At 48.4% G+C, this 16,726-nt stretch overlaps 1 protein-coding gene across 2 annotated transcripts in view; it reads right to left on the reverse strand.

Moving 5' to 3' along the window:
- DOCK5 (dedicator of cytokinesis 5) overlaps positions 1–16,726 on the reverse strand; it is a 101,151-nt gene that overhangs the window by 83,017 nt on the left and 1,408 nt on the right. For both annotated transcript variants that reach the window (XM_063175418.1, XM_063175417.1), the window contains exon 2: positions 702–785. In XM_063175418.1, the coding sequence (XP_063031488.1) occupies positions 702–785 (84 nt within the window). The remainder of the gene's footprint in view (positions 1–701; positions 786–16,726) is intronic.

The raw sequence follows: 16,726 nt of genomic DNA on the forward strand, positions 1-16,726 counted from the left end.
GTCTCAATGTTGAAATCGTTGTCAAAGAGTCAAATTTGATAGGGAGAGTTGAAACACTCAAGAGTCATTTTAATCTTTAAATTAAGAATTTTGTTTACTCTGTGGTTTACATTAAGGTATGAAAAACGTCCCAGTGAAGGACGAGGAGAAACAGCCTAAAAAGGGCATGGAAGCTCCACAACTGGAGCATTTTAACAACATTTAATGCCAGTTTGTGATATTACAACTCCAAACAACATGAACTATGAACTAATCAGCCCTTCCCTCTCCTTTTCTACCATCCACTCAGATCAAGAACTCACTCAGGTTAAAAACTAAGGCGTTTTTTTAAAATTATTATTCTTATTTTCCAGCAGGACCATGAGCACAGATGCCTGGCCTGGCCCAAAGAGGAGCCAAAGCAAAGAGGTGAAACCAGCAGTGAACAGCCAGAATTAAATGTTTCTGACCCTTTTAGTGCTGCCTTGAGATGCTGGTGAAACCTGACCTTGATAAACTCTGCCTGGAACAGCACAGAGATGAGAAACCCTCTGCATTTCTGCATTTTAACACTATTTTAAAAATTAAGAGGCAACAGCAGCCACTACACACCAAATCCGTGCTTTGGGGTATAACAGGAGTTGAAAATACAATCTAAAATTTGAAAAATCATCTTGATTTGTCCCTATTTTCCTCTCAAAGCCCCCGTGAGCTGCACCTACCTTCGTACATCTCCAGGATGTGAACAGTGTCCCCTACCTGCAGGGACAGCTCCACGTCCTGCACGGCCTCATAGTTGTAGATGGCTGAAAAATGGGGAGAAAAAGGGACAAATCAGAACCATGAGGGAATCAGCTCTGGGAATGGGCTCTCCAAAGGCAGGGCAGGGTTTGGGAAAAGGAACAAAGGGATGGAGTCACCCTGGGGATGGGATCCACTGGGAAAGGGCATCATGTACCAATGCCCAGGGTTTATCATGGAGAAGCATCACTAACAGACAACAAAAGGGGTTTCACCTTCCAGACAGGCCTGGGACACCTGGGCAGCTGAGCATTCCCACCTGGCCAAAAACCTGCCCACAGAGCCACCAGCACCTCAGGCACATCACTTCACAGAATCACAGAATCACAGAATTTTCAAGACTGGAAGAGACCTCTAAGATCATCAAGTCCAGCCGATGTTCTAACTGTTCAACTAGATCATGGCAGCAAGTGCCACATCCAGTCTTTTTTTGAATTCTTCAAGGGATGATGCCTCTACCACCTCACTGGGTAAATGATTCCAGTATGTGACCACTCTTTCTGTGAAGTATTTCCTTCTTACTTCTAACTTACATCTAGCTTGACGCAACTTCTGTAATTCTCATTTTTCAGTCTGTCTCAGGATAACTCCAGCCTCAGAACACATCAGAAATGGGATGCTGTAATGAAACCCACCCCTTCCCACACCAAACCACTCCTTCCCAAACCAAATCACACTTGTTTGCTGCCAAAGGCTCTCCCCAGTCAAGAACCAATTTTAGCGCCAAAACTTGGGATTCTGTGTGAATTTAATCCCTCCCAAAGACAAAGTTAAGCTGGATGCTGATGGGATTTCCAGGGGGAAGAGGATTAAGTGCTGGAGTGCCTTTTCCCTGGGACTTGCTGCAGATTCACTGGGCAAAGCAGAGCCCTCCCTGGGGCCAGGTGAGAAAGTTTAGATGGAATTTCCTTCCAAACCAAGTAAAAAGACATAAAATCAGTGAAATGCTTTGATGTGGTTCAAGGAATTGTCAGCAAAGTCAGAGCAGATCAAACCCAGACCCCCTGATTTATTTAAAATACTGATTTAAGAATAGATCACATCCTAAATGTGGCAATGAAATCCAAAATTTCAGCAATGAAATCTCCCCAAACACAAAGTTCCCACATTTATGTATCCCTAAGGAAATCCATTGGTGAACAAACATTTGTTTTAAAGAAATCAAAAAAAACCAGCCAAATATTTTCAGAGGAGAATTCATGAAACTTCCCAAGGTTTGGGTTTGAGGAGCTCTGGACTGGAAATGAAATAAATAAAAATAAATAAATAAAAACCAGAGCTCTTCTGCCAGGAAATTCCCATGGAGTGCCTCCCATTCCCATGGAGTGAGGGGCTCTGCCTCCTGGCAGGGCTCCAGCACAGCCTGGGGCTTTCACCACCACAAACTCTCTCCCAGATCAGAGCTTTCCTCACAATATTGTGGCTACAAACATCCCAGCAGCAGCAGCCTGGGGATGGGCATCCCTGCAGGATCCCTGAGCCCAGGCAGGGTTTGCTCCCTGGGGCCACACACTCATGGACAATGCTCTGAATCCATGGTTTCCACAGGATTGTCGGTTTCTCGGCTGTTTGGGTGACCTGGAAAGGCCCAGGGTGGCCTTGGACAGCCCGCGCTCCAAAGGACGAGAAGAGACTTCTGATCTTTTCTCGGTCTCGGTGTTCATTAATTGTTTATCTAAAAGATTTTCTCTCGGCCCAACAGAGGTCTGCACAGCAGCCAGCCATGGGCACACTGAGAGCCCCCGGGGCGGTCACTTATCTTTATACTCAAAATTACGGATACAATATTTATCAATTTTCCCCAATACCTTTCACCCTTATTGACCAGTGCACTTTTAGTAAGAACCAATCCCAAAGTGCCACCATCACCACAGAAGATGGAGGCCAAGAAGAAGAAGAAGAAGAACAGGACACGCCCCAATTCCTCCATCTTACTTCTCCAGACCCCCCTGTACAGAAATCCTAAACCCTGTGTTTCACACTCTAATTAACCCATCCCTTCACCATTTATCCCAGTGAGATCCTCCCATCCTCATACAGGTGTCGTCTCCCGTGCAGGATCAAAGTCCAGCCACCAGACACTTCTGGCAACATCCCAGGACCCCCGAGCCCCCCAAGGGTGGTCTCGGTCACTCTGCACATCAGTCCTGAGGTGCTGAGATCCCACACAGGATCACGGGAATTTTAGTGGATTTCTGCTCCTAAGAGCTGCTTCCACACCCACCTTCCTCTCCCTCCCCACAAAGGGGCTGCAAATCAGGATTTTAAAGCTGGCTGGTGAGCTGGCTGTGTGGCTCAGACACCTTAAACACCCCAGACCTGGCCCAGAAGTAAAAATTCCATTCACATTCTAATAGAAAAATCTGGATAATGTTCATGGCCAAAGCTGAATGTGAATGAGTGGAGTGGTTTTGGGTTGGGAGGGGATTTAAATCCCACCCAGTGCCACCCTCTGCCATGGCAGGGACACCTCCCAGTGTCCCAGGGGGCTCCAGCCTGGCCTTGGGCACTGCCAGGGATCCAGGGGAGCCACAGCTCCCTGGGAATTCCATCCCACCCTCACAGGGAAAAATTCCTGCTCAACATCCATCCATCCCTGCCCTCTGGCAGTGGGAGCCATTCCCTGTGTCCTGTCCCTCCATTCCTTGTCCAAATCCCTCTCCAGCTCTCCTGGAGCCCCTTCGGGCCCTGCAAGGGGCTCTGAGCTCTCCTTGGATCCTTCCCTTCCCCAGCTGAGCATTCCCAGCTCTCTCTGGAATTTCCCCTCTCCAGATGAGCATTCCCAGCTCTCTCTGGATCCAGGTGAGCATTCCCAGCTCTCTCTGGAATTTCCCCTCTCCAGATGAGCATTCCCAGCTCTCCCTGGACCCTTCCCTGGATCCAGATGAGCATTCCCAGCTCTCCCTTCCCCAGATGAGCATTCCCATCTCTCCCAGCCCTGCAGAGGGGTTCCAGCCCTGGAGCACCCCCAGTTCCCCCCTGGCCTGGCCCCTGCAGGGCTGCTGCGCCCAGGGATTCCCACACACAATCCCCACATGCCCCCACGGGTTTTTCTGGGACAATCACCCATTGTACAAACACCAGGCTGCATTTTTCCCATCAGCTGCTGCCCAGGGAAAGGTGGGTGGACGCAGGCCCAGCCTTCCTGCTGGGAACACAGAGTTAATTCAGCCCCAAGAGCACCAGGGAGGACCCAGCCACCCCTTCCCCTTCCTGAAGATCACAGCAGCCACAAGACAGAACCAAGCCCTGCACTCCCCATCCCTTCCCCTCGCCTGCTCCACCAGGCAGGTTTCACATCCCAACACGCAGCATTTACAACCTGGAGGAACTCCCACATCAAAAAAACCAACCAAAAAAAAGTCAATTTTATCTTTCCTTGCCCTGCCAGACCGAACTAAGCCAGAACAGAGGGTCACTGTCTGAAACCTCCTCCCTCGTGCTTATGTACAAGATTATAAAAGACAAATTGCTGGCATATTTTCCCTGGGAACTCTGCTGGTTGCAAGGGATGTTTCCTGCTGCTGGAAGTCAGAGCTGTCCCCAGCCATCCCATCTGCAGGGATTTGTGCTGGGAGCCCCCTCCGTGACCTCTCACTGACTTGAAAGGAAAAGGAAGCTTCACATCACAAACATGGGCATGGTGTGGAAAAATAAAACCCCTTCACTTAAATCCTGACAGAGCAGCAAGAAAGGAAGAAGGAAAAAAAATACAGAGACTTTTGTATTCAAATTTGCAGCAATATCTGAAGTTAAGTCTTTTTGCTCCGAGCTAAACTTCAGCTGTGATTTTGTCCTTTGAAATTCACTTCAGAGTGTTGATCCTGCTCCTTTCATCATCCCAGATGAAAAGCAGCACTGAAATTGAGGAAATTTAATCCAAATAAGGAGGCAGAGGTGGAAAACACGAGCCTGGGTTTGTTTAATGATCATTTCTTGGAGCATGACTGGAGGCAATGTCTGATGTTTGGTTTAGTGCTTCAGTTTGGTTAAAAGGTGAAGAATGTGTTTTCCAAGGGCACCCAGCCCATGGAATCCATCAGCATTGGAAAGGGCAGCAGATAATTCCATGAGCAGTTGATTTTATGGCACAGCCAGGGCCAGAATTGAAGATAAGCAGCAATTTTCACGCTCCAGGGCAGAGGGTGATTCCTCAGAGGGGCTGGAGGAGGAACCCTGAGGGCATTGCACAACCTGGGGGCTGCTCTGCCCCAAAGTCACCCCAAAGCAGGGACTGCAGGAGTGGCACAGGAAACCTGGCAGAGCCTGGGCTCCCCAGGGCTCAGGAGGGTGGCCCAGGGAGCAGCTCTGGGCACAGGTCAGCCCCAGCACACAGCCCTGAGCCAGGGCCACCCAGCAGCCCTCACAGGACAGGCCCTCAGCACCAGGCAAAAACAACAGCACAATTCTACTGCAAGCAAAAACCCCCAAACACACCTTAAAAACCCCACCAAGCTCCTCTGTGTGCAAGAGCCCAGGGAGAAGCCTCAGTTTGCACGAGGTCTGTGAGCAGCTCATGGAACCTGAGCTGGGGCAGATGTGGCATTGTCAGGGGAATGGCTTCAAAGTGACAGAGAGGAGGGTTAGATGGGATATTGGGAAGGAATTCCTCCCTGTGAGGGTGGGATGGAATTCCCAGAGCAGCTGGGGCTGCCCCTGGATCCCTGGCAGTGCCCAAGGACAGGGGAAGGTGTCCCTGCCATGGCAGGGTAGGATGGGATGAGCTGGTAAATCTCTTCCAACCCAACCATTCCATGATTCCATGTTTCTGTTAATTCCTAGACCCCATTTTTCCCACAGATTAATTCCTTCCCAAGACCGCCCTAAAGGCCAAGCTGGGCTGAAATGCCTCAAAACACAAAGAGAACAAAGCAGGAAACATCACACACAATTTCTGTGTAACTGAAATCAGAAGGAAATGGAATCTTCCCCTCCATGAGGGGGCATGGAATGGAATCTTCCCCTCAATGGAATCTTCGCCTCCATGAGGGCACTTGAAATGTGAATTATTGGCTGGAAAACAGAGCCCCTGCAAGATCCATTATCTGTGAGTTGGCTCTGAAGCCCCTGCCCCACCCAGCACAAAGACACAACAACCCTGTCCAAATGCCACGGCCTGCTCCCCCTGCCCCCCATCTGCCAGCAGAGGCTGGGGCTGCTCCCCAGAACAAAGGATTCCATTCAGGAGCCCAGCCCCAGCTCATTCCATCCCTCAGCCCCACAGCCAAAGCCCAGAGCCAGAACCAGAGTGATCTGAGCTCTGCTGCAGCACCCAGGAATGGCCTTTCTGCAGCACAGCCCTGCTTGGAGGAGCCCGGGATGGTCCCCGGTGCCAAGATCCAGCCAAATACACAGTGGCTTTATTGAAAAAACAAGGAACTACCCAAGGAATTCATTCTTCACAAGAACAAAGTCTTTTTTTATGTATGGAGCAAAAACATTCTGGTAACTTCCCAGGAATTTGTGTCAGACAAACTGAGAATGGCTTAATTAAGATTTAGATGTCAGGCTACTTCTGCTTCAAAAGAAAAAAAAGGAATTCATGGTTCAACACTGGGAAATATGGACATTTAGTCACTGTTATGGGAAAATTCCCACTCCTGGATGGTGGTTGCTGCCATTCAGATCAATTCCAAAAGTTCTGAGTGAGTGCTGAGCATTTGGGGTGTCAGCAACTCAGATTTCATGGGATTATGCAGCTGGAAATGCTTTCATTGACAGCCACCCTTAGACAGCAGAGTGCAGCTGCAGGCAGCCCAGCCCTGCCCAGGGAACGAGAGGATCTTTAAGGTCCTTTCCAGCCCCAAACTCCTGGAATTCTGGGATTTATGACTTCAGCACCTTGTGCACTCCCTGGTCCAGGCTGACCTCACACAATGAACACACTCCACATTTCTAAACTGGGTTATCTCAGAAACGAGCATGAAATCACCTGAGCAATGACATCAGCTGCCTCTGCAGGAGGATGGGACGTGCCCTTTGTAATCTGGATGCTGTCACTGTGGGGTTTTACATTCACCTGCTGTATTCACATTGTTACTATCCTGTTTCTAGAGTCCTGTACCTTCCAGGTGGTTTTCTCATGATCAGCCCTTCTCAGCAATGCTGTTCCTTGTGGCTTCATCAGGGTTCCTCCAAGGCTCTCTAATGTCCCATTTTGGCCTTCCAGGTCATTTCCCCAGGTGTGCCTATACTCTCTCCCTTCCCCCTTGCCCCCATGCTGAGTGGGTCCTGTCAATCAGGCTGAACATTCCAGCAAGGCGTCGTGTGCTTGGTCAAGTTCAAAGGATGCCCCTATGCCCAGAGGTCATTGGCCTGTCTGGGTGTCATCTTCCCCTGAGACCCTGCCCCTCTCACCTGGTTGGTGGCTCACCTGTACCTCCCCTCCCCTGTCCCTGAGCTTAAAAAGGTGATCAGAGCATGCGGCCGGGATTCTGTTGGAGCAGTTGCTCACGTTCAGACCTCTGTAACCATGGAATAAACCTCTGGACATTAAACCCTCCAGCAGAATCCTCTCCTTTTCTCTTCACCATCACCTGAAGCCATTCCTCCTGAGGTAAACGGGGTTCCTAACAAGCCTGGACTTGTTCAGTGCCCAGCTGCAATCTCCAGCAAGCCAAGGTATCTCTGGGGTGACACACCGCAGTTGCTGCCTTTGGCCCAGCAGCGAGGGTCAGACTGGCCCAGGCACAATCTAACTGGGAATATTGGGAGCCCTTTTTCCAATAGCTCTCAACCCACCCCCTTTTATCCCAGTTATCCTCATTAGCCACAGCTGCCACCCAATTAAGGACATCACAGCTGTAGCACATTTAGAACAACTAGGATCAGGGCAAGGCCACTTACACAATACATATATTTGACAAGGACTCCTACCACATTCACCCTCTCCTTGGGAACCAGGAGAAAAGCAGGAGGAGCCACTGCCCTCCAGAGGCTTCCAACACCTCCAGCCTCAGACTGCTCCAGGAGCCAGACCCAAGTGAGGGTGTGCCCTGCCCACCTGCCCAGGACAAGGACTTGATCCACCCTTGATCAAAGCCTGAAAGATTCCCTGATTTCCTGTGAACAATGGATCACCTTGGAGTGAGACAGGCAAACAGTCAGAGGTTTCACAGCCTCTGTCCTGCCCAAAGAGCCCAAATGGAAGTGATTCCCAGATGTGGGAGCAGGGAAGGCTTTCAGCCATGCCCTCACCATCTCTGGGCTAATCCTGTCTCACTCGCCATCCGGGGCTGGATCAGATCCTGGCCTCAATGGTTTAATCTCCTAAAGCCTGGATTGCTTTAGGAAAAACAACCTCACAGCCCAGCCCATGGGAATGGGGAGGCTTTCCCAAGGTTACACAAGGCTCCCATGGGATGATCCCATGGCCTCTTATGGCTTTAAACACCCCAAACCCACAGGCAGCTCCACAACAGTGCTCTGGAGCAGGGACAAATGAGTCCCTGGATTTTAATTAGAGCTTCTCAGATCCAAATCAGGCAAACTGCCATCACTCAGAACTGCTGAAGCACGAGATATCCTGATTGTAAGGAAAAAAAAAGAGATAATATCTGTATTTTCATGTCTGCAGAATCCCCATCCGTCGCCTTCCCCTCAAATATTTGTCACAAAGTGTTTACACCACGGTATCTGGGTAAAAATAAGGAATGTTCAGTTCTCAGAGTGCATCTGAACTGCACACAGGACACAGATATACCCTAAACACCCAGATCTGGGCCCAGCACAATTTCACCCCAGCACAAACTGTTTTGTCTCAGAGTGCTCAGGGCAGAAGGAGCCAAACTTCAGCTGCTCCTGTGCTCTGACCCTCACAGACACTCTGCTTTATTTTCACCCAGTCAATGCCCACACACAAACCTTTTGCTGTGTCATTTTCTTCACTGGCCTCTCCACTTCCTTCATTATTTTCACTCTGAAGGGCCCTTGGGGGTTTTAAACTCAGATAAGGAATTAATCTACATGAGCTGTCTCAGCTTCTGTCTGGACTGAGTGCTGTGAGCCAGAGGAGAAATAAATCAGTGCTGCCAGTGGAGGAGCCAGGCTGCTCCTGAATTTACAGCACCCAACCAGATCTAGGCCGTGATTTCAGAAAAAAGAAACCAACCAAAACAGCCAGACCTGCAATTCCAGTCCCCTTGGAACACCAGGAAATGTTCCCTTTGCAGAGACACAGCTGGAAAAACAGCCTGGCCTCTCTTCACACCTCTGTACGTTTTATCAGCTTTGAGGCACCTCTTTATGGTGCTCCTCAGGGTTTGGCCAGGAAAGGTTGGGCCAGGTGATCCTTGAGGTCTCCTCCAGCCTGAGCTCCCCTGATGCTGTGATTGCCCAGGCTGTGGTTTGGGAATGCCCCAGCTTTGCTCCCAGTGCATCCCAGTGAGAGCAGCACATGAAAAGGGCAGATAAATAATGAAGCTTAGCCTGAGCATCAAACAGCTGCAGTGCCCCAGGCCTGGTGATCCCTGCCAGGGTTAAAGGTGCTGATGTTATTGTCCTCCCAGCCCTGCAGCTTTGTTCTGCCTCTTTGCGATCCCAGCACCAACACCCAGACTGAAGGACCAGTATTCTCCCAAAAATACATTAAAACATTTAAAATAATCACCCTGACCCATGAAATTGTTGTAACACGACCACAGCACAAAGGGTTTGGCCACTGGTTTACGAGGGGCAGAGCCTGGTTTGTGCTCAGCCCAGCCTGCTGGCCTCACTGCAACTCAACACACCTCAATTTTATATCATGGTTTTCCTTTGTTCCTTTGGACAAAGAGACCTGCGAGAACACAAAGCCATTCTTGGGGCTGTGTCCTCCACAAGAAGGAGTTTATACCCCACAGTACTGTGGCACTAATTCTGATTTAATAACTGCACAGCCCTAGCAGGGCTCTGAAACCCAACTCCACAAAAGCAACCTCTGATTTAATTCTGATTTTTACAGCCTGTGAAGATGCAGTGTTTGTTTACAACACCCACACAACTGCAACTGGATTTCACCAAGTCTGGCTGTAATTACCTTTCCTCCTGCAAGCTAAAAGTGCAATTTGTGCTTTGGTACTTTAACTACAACACAGTAACTTTCCCAATAATAGTTTCAGGCAGATTTGTAAAAGCAAGACCCCAGCACTCCATAAATTGGACTGCTCAGCTCGTTTCCAACTTGAAAGCGTGTGGCACTTTCAAAAGAATTAATTGAATTTGCCACTAGCTTGAAATGACTGTCCCAGTTCTCACTGGGCAAAACATCAAAGCAGGAGGAGGAAAACTTGGAAATGCCCTGCTCAGAGCTGTGAGTGCTCCCAGGCTGAGCTCTGCTGTTTGCAGGGGCAGAGATGAGGGGGTTAAGGAGCTATAAAACATCTGGGCACAGGGTCCAGCTGTGCCTGGGGGCTGAACTGCACCACAAGGGAACCCTGAGCTCAAACTTCAGCACAACCAACAGCAAATCCAGGGTAAAACTGCAAACAAAACCCACCTCAGTAACAGCTGGGAATTTGTAACAAGGGCTCCAACACCCTCCCTGCCCAGCCAGGGCTCAGGAGGAGACAGAGCAGCTCTCCCATAGTCTGGGGAAAGAACTCACAGCGTGGCTCAGCCCATTGGGAGAAATTTGGGATTCAGGGCTGAGGGAGTTTTTAGCTCCACTGGCAAACCCCTGCATGGAAACCCCAGAGCTCTCTGGAGCTGGCAGGGGTAACAAGGAGAATTTCTGACATGCACAACAATGGGATTGCAATTCTGCTCACCTAAGGTGGACTTTGGGGCATACTGACCTTCCCATAATGGCCTGGGGCTCACTGATCCCATTCTGCAGAGCAGAGCCCGTCAGGGAACTGGCACTGCACAGACAGACTGGTTCACAGCTCCTCATTTCCACAGAAATGTGAATTCCAAGGTGTTTTTCTCTTGCCAGCTATCCCAGGTAACAAGAAATAGGGGAACAGAGTTCCCCCAAAATGAGGAGCAGGAAATCTTGGCAAGGAATGGGGGTTGGCTCTTAAAGTAGAAGCAAAAAGCCAAACAAGAATATTGATCCCTTTGCTGCCAGGAAGAATGAAGAACAAACTGCTCCAAAATTTGCACTAAGTTTTAACTAAACTGCCTGAGATGCCAGGAGATGAAGAATTAAGCACTGAAGCCTTCCCTACTTTATTCCTTTACCTCAAACTCTGTCTCTCAGCAGCTTGAAGCATCCATGGCATTGTCAGAGCAGGAGAATGGAACTGCGGGAAGAATCAGGTGAAATAAGCTAAAAAAGCAAAAAAAAAAAAAAAAACAAAAACAAAACCAAAACAAAACAAGGCATTTTTCCACAACTAACTGGCCACTACTTGCCCCTGACATTCTGAGCCACTCTCAGAACTTTGGAGCCGAAGCCATAAATGGCTTTATTGCCATGGAGGATCAAAGTTCCAGTCCTCCCAAGAGCAGGAATTGTTATCTCCACTGCACCTTAATGAACTTTTGGCTCAGACTCAGCACTTCCAGGACCAGGGGCACTTGGATTGCACCAACACCTCCCAAAAATTCATTGTCAGTGGGCACAGAATGCTCCCACAGCACTGCTGGGTTTGGCTGTGTGCTGTGACAATGTGCCACAGAATGAATCCTGTAACTGGAGCTTTCCCCTCTAGTCCAGGGAGATCTCCCTGGGAAGAACAGCCTGTACTGCACCAAAAAGACATTTTTTTATCATTTTAGCAACTGCTCCAACTGAAACTCTGCAACATCATCACTTTATGAAGGCAACCACGGACTGGCAGCCCAAAAAGCTGTTTAGAAACTTGTATTTATGGGCTGGCTTCATGAGCACAGCTTTGCTGGCAAATGCACCCAAGTCCATGGCAGGATTTCAGGCATCAGCAGTTAAATGCACTGGACCTGAAACATCCCCTCAGCTCCAGCAGCAAGGGGGAAAATGTGTTTATGGCTGTGGGCTGACGTGGTTCTAAGCTTGGTCATGGCTGTGACTTTAATGTCCTGGCAGAAATAGGAGGTTTTTTCTTTAAAAGCAGTAGTTGAGAGAAATATCCTACCAGTCAAGTAAAGTGCAAGTTGAAGAGCAAAAAATATAGGTTTCCAATTCAAGTTTGCAGGTAGAAGGGGTGTGCATATTTCAAAGCTGAATGATAAGGATTATACACATGATGACAAAGAATATTATACATTATGCACTGTCACTGTCTCTTGACCAATCTATTTACGCTTTTCTCAGTTCATGAGTGTTTATTTTGCTTTTCCACAACTCCCACTTGCAGTTGTGCTGGCAAAGACAGTCCCTATGCCAGAGGAAGAAGCACCAGAGCAATCCAGAACTGGTGTGAAATTCAGCACTGGTCCCACACCCAGCTCTGGGGGAAGTTGGTTCCTGTGATCCCTTGGCCTCTCAGAACAATTAACCCCCATCTAATCAGCAGGACAGAGCTCAGGCCAAGCTCCAGAAGCACCCAGCAGCTGTGGGTGCCTCTTTAGAGCCTCCAAAAAGGGATTTAATTGTTAAAAAGATGAACTGTGGGACAGTTCCTGAACACCAAGGTGGTGTCAGTCACAAACTCAACACAAGTCACAAAACACCTGGGGAAATATTTCTTTTCAAAGTAAGAGTAAGATAAGGAACATTGACAAGTCTTGCTCATGGCAATGAGATGCCTTTGAAGTCCACAGGATTAATTTCACAGGGAATGACTTCAGCAATAGAGTGGAAATCACCAAAAATAAGAGAAGACAGACCCTGGCTAATATAGATTAAAAAAAAAAAATAGAAAGGAGTATGGAAGCAAGAAGCAGCTCAGCCAAATTTCACATCAAATCAACTGCAGACACAGCAATAAAAGTTGGAAACTAGGTCAGAAATGAAGTGTCATCTGCTGGGAAGATTCAATTCTTTGCTGTTAACAATGCCAAGGGTTTGCTTTTCCCCTTGGGGAATTTTGCTGGCATTGCCATCAGCCAAATTTTAGCCATAAATGATAATAAAGCAGGAGAAATGAGCAAAGGAAGGAAGGTGTGCAGCTGGAATGGGGGATTGGCTTTTCCAGCCTCTGGAGCCCCTGCAAGGAACCAGAGGCACAAGAGGGGATGTGAGCTCCAAGTCAGAACAGGAATGGTGGGGGAAAGCAAGGAGCAAGTTGAGACAAATATGGATTTTGCCCTAATTTGACACGATGCAAACTCCCAGCACTGAGCAGGGCTTTGATCCCAGACTGAGGAGAGAGCTCTGCAGGTGCCTGCAATGGACAGGGAGCCAGGAGCTGATGGCCCAGCACCCCAGGTGATGCCTCAAGTTTCAGCATTTCTGTTTCCCAGATCCTGCCCTGCCTTAGTGCATCACTCTGAACTCCACAGAGAGTGTTGGGTACTGGCTTCACATTCTGGGCACACAGAACAACCCCTCCAGGCCTGAGATCCAGGAACACTCTGCTGCCTCAGGCCCCAAAAAGCATCAACAAAGTGAATTGGGGGTAAATGGCTTCATTACCTGGATCTGTAATTGGACAATTAACCCCTGATATGTAAATGAACCAAACTCATACCTGTCTGAAAAACTCATGACCAATGTGCATCCTGGAGGCTGCTGACTGCCCAAGGTGTAGCTACTGAAGGCCTTTAATATTATTTATTATTATTAAATATCTACTAATTTGTTATTAATTCTCTTTAATTATTATATCATTAATATTTATTAATTTGCTGTTATTGATATTTATTCGTTACATTATTAATAAATATTTATTGATTTATTAATAATAACTATCTATAATCTTATTTATAAATAAATGTGTTATATAATTAATGAATATTTATTATATCATTAATAAATATTTATTAATTTATTAATAATTTTGATTACTATATCATTAATAAATATTAATATTAAATGAATATTTATTAATTTGCTGTTAATAATCCTTAATTTATATTAATGATATTAATAATGATAATATTAATAATAATAACGATAATAATAATAGTAATAATAGTAATAATAATAACAATAATAATAATAATTGTTTTTATTATTAATAAATGCCCACTTTATTCTCTAACTCTGTGTAGCCCCTGTTCTAGGCAGCCACTCCAAGGCCTCACAGGAGTCACCATAAATCAAAGCACGGTGAGCAGAGCTGGTCCTGCAGCTCCCTCCCTGCTCCATCAGTCCCCCAGGGCTGCCCGGCCCTGCCTGGGGTTTGGGAGCTGCTGCCACTCCTGAGCCATGACTGGAACCAGCCACCAGTGGGATGTGACAAAGGAAAGATTTCAATGCTTCTCCTCAAATAAAGCAGCCTAGTCTGTGCTCCTGCCAGCCAGGACAGGTGCCAGGGCTGGGAGAGGGCACCCAAACCTGGCAGGGCAATGCCAGGATAATCTCCCAGCTCCCTCCCCAGTCCCACCACATACACTCTGTGGAACAGCCACACTGCCCCAGAAATGAGGGTCAAGGAACCATGGAGTGTCCTGGGCTGGAAGGGACCCACTGGGATCACTGATCCAACCCAGACCCTGCACAGACACCCCAAAATCCCACCCTGGGCACCCCTGGCTGTCCAAACCCTCCTGGAGCTGTGGCAGCCTCGGGGCCGTGCCCATTCCCTGGGGAGCCTGGGCACTGCCAGCACCTCTGGGGGAAGAGCCTTTCCCAAAATCCAACCCAAAACCCCCTGGCACAGCTCCAGCTGAGCCCTCAGGACAATGGAATCCCCCCAGCCCTCCCAGTGCATCCAGGTGCAAGCCACCACCTTCCCCAAAATGCAAATTACTCTGCTTTTCACATCTCAGAGCTCTTCCAAGCAAACCTGAGTTAATAATTCCTGATTCTGGAAGCTCAGATTTGTGTATTCACTGAACAATTGGTGCATTTGCAGCTCAGGCTGCACAAGGATGAATAAACACTTCACATCCTGTTGGTTCGTAGTCAGAGGGGCCACAAGAACCTGGCGTGCCTGATCCATCATCACTGCAGCCACTGGAAAGCACCTGGCCCAAGAGCAGCACTGCCACCCTGCCCTGCTCTGGGTGAAAGAAAGGGTCAGGAAAAGGGACCTGGCTGCTTGTTTATAATGGATTTATTACAGACTAATTTAGGATTCCACAGACTCCAGGTTCTCTCCCTCCATTAAGGCTCCAGGCCACAAAGTGAGGCACAGCTGATGAGCAATGACAGAATTGCTTTTACAACCCAGGTGTTGGAGGTAAAGTGCAAATCCAGGTTACTGCCAGCAGAAAAAGAAAGCAATTACATTATTGGTTCCTTATGCTCGAAGTTAATAACTTTAAATCAAATAGATAAGAAAAGTTAAAAGTCTTAGGCATTCACTAAGGTGTTCTTTCCCTCAGAGCAGAGTTCTTTGACTGGAAGGAGGCTTTGTGAAAGGATTTCTGCAAATGACAACTCAGAGGCTTTGTGAAAGGATTTCTGCAAATGACAACTCCTTTTGGAGAGAAGCACATGACCAGAATAGGTTACTGTGTTCAGCGTGGCCCAAGAACTGATCAGCTTCCCACGAAAATGCTCCCTCAGTCTGCCACCAGAGGTGAACCTGTGGCAAGGAGGCTCTGTCAGAGCCAGGCAGGAGGAGATGCTGCCTGTGAGCTGCTCCGTGGTGTTTCTGTCCCTCCCCAAAGCCCATCTGTCACTTGCCTGGGAATTCACGGCCAGGGAGGAGCTGCAAGCTGCTTGTCTCTCACGTTTGCTTCCCTAAAAACTGCAATTCCCAGTTTTGCCCTCCCTGCTGCTGCCACTCCAAACTCAGCCCTCTGCCATCTGTGGGGAAGGGAGCCCTCCCCAGCCTCAGCCAGCTCAGGGCAGAATAAACCCAGCAAATCCACTGCAACTCACAATGAACGGGTCTGTAAAACAGAACCCAGGACAGAAACCCTTCTGAAGGGCAGAAATCAGACAAGTGACACTGAATCACACAGCTGACTTCCTGGAATTCCCCACTACACTGCCATGATTCCAGGGTCACGTTTTGACTAAATCCAAGTAGTTCTACAGAAGTTTCCAAAGCAAAGACCACCAGCAGCTACAATCTGGGTGTTCTTTTGCAGAATCCCAGACTGTTTAGGGGTGGAAGGGAACTCAGGAGTTCATCCAGCCCAAGCCCCTGCCCAGGCAGGGCCAGCTGGAGCAGAGGACACAGGAATCATCCAGGTGGGTTTGGGATGTCTCCAGAGAGGGACATTCCAGGCCCTCCCTGGAGCTGTTCCAGGGAGCATGGAAAAAGTTCTTCCTCGTGGTGAGGTGGAGGAACTTGTGATTTATTTTATGGCCATGGCTGGGAAGGCTCTGGCACCATCCTGGCACCCTTTGGAGGTGTTTATATGAATTGGTGGGATCCCCCCTCAGTCTCTTCTTTTCCTTCTGAACAAAAGCTGTGTTGTTACACTTCATGTGGGATGTGTCACCAGCCCACACAACCCAGAGCATTCCCCTCCTTGCAGCCACTCCAGCACTGGTACAGTCCCAGCCCAGAAGCCCAAATCTCCCTCTCAAACGCCATCAACCCTCCCAGGTAACCCCAAAGCAGTGAGAGCTGGGCACAGGACACACAGATAAAAAACTCATCAAGCCTGCAAACACCGAAATGACAAAATTACAATGCAGTGAGTCAAAGCCAGGCAGTGCCTCAATAATTCTGGCACTGCCTGTGGATCAACCTTATCAGTCCTGGCTGCAAATGAAACCCCAGAGCTGCAGCAGGACAGCCCCCATGTCACCTGGGCAAAGAAAACACCTTTTTCACCCAGCTGATCACCCAGGACTCACAGGGTACGTCCAGCACACACTTTTTGGGTGGAAACATGCAGGAAGAGGCATTTTTTCCCTCCACCCTGCTTACTCTCAGGCCAGTGCCCTTTGTGGGAGAGGAGCTGTCACAAGGAGCAGCTGGCTGAGGCTAGCACGGAAAACTCACCCCGGAAGGTAATAAATAAAAGGGAAGTCAGA

The sequence above is a fragment of the Melospiza melodia genome, chromosome 23, assembly GCF_035770615.1.
Source record: "Melospiza melodia melodia isolate bMelMel2 chromosome 23, bMelMel2.pri, whole genome shotgun sequence".
Classification (NCBI taxonomy): Eukaryota; Metazoa; Chordata; class Aves; order Passeriformes; family Passerellidae; genus Melospiza; species Melospiza melodia.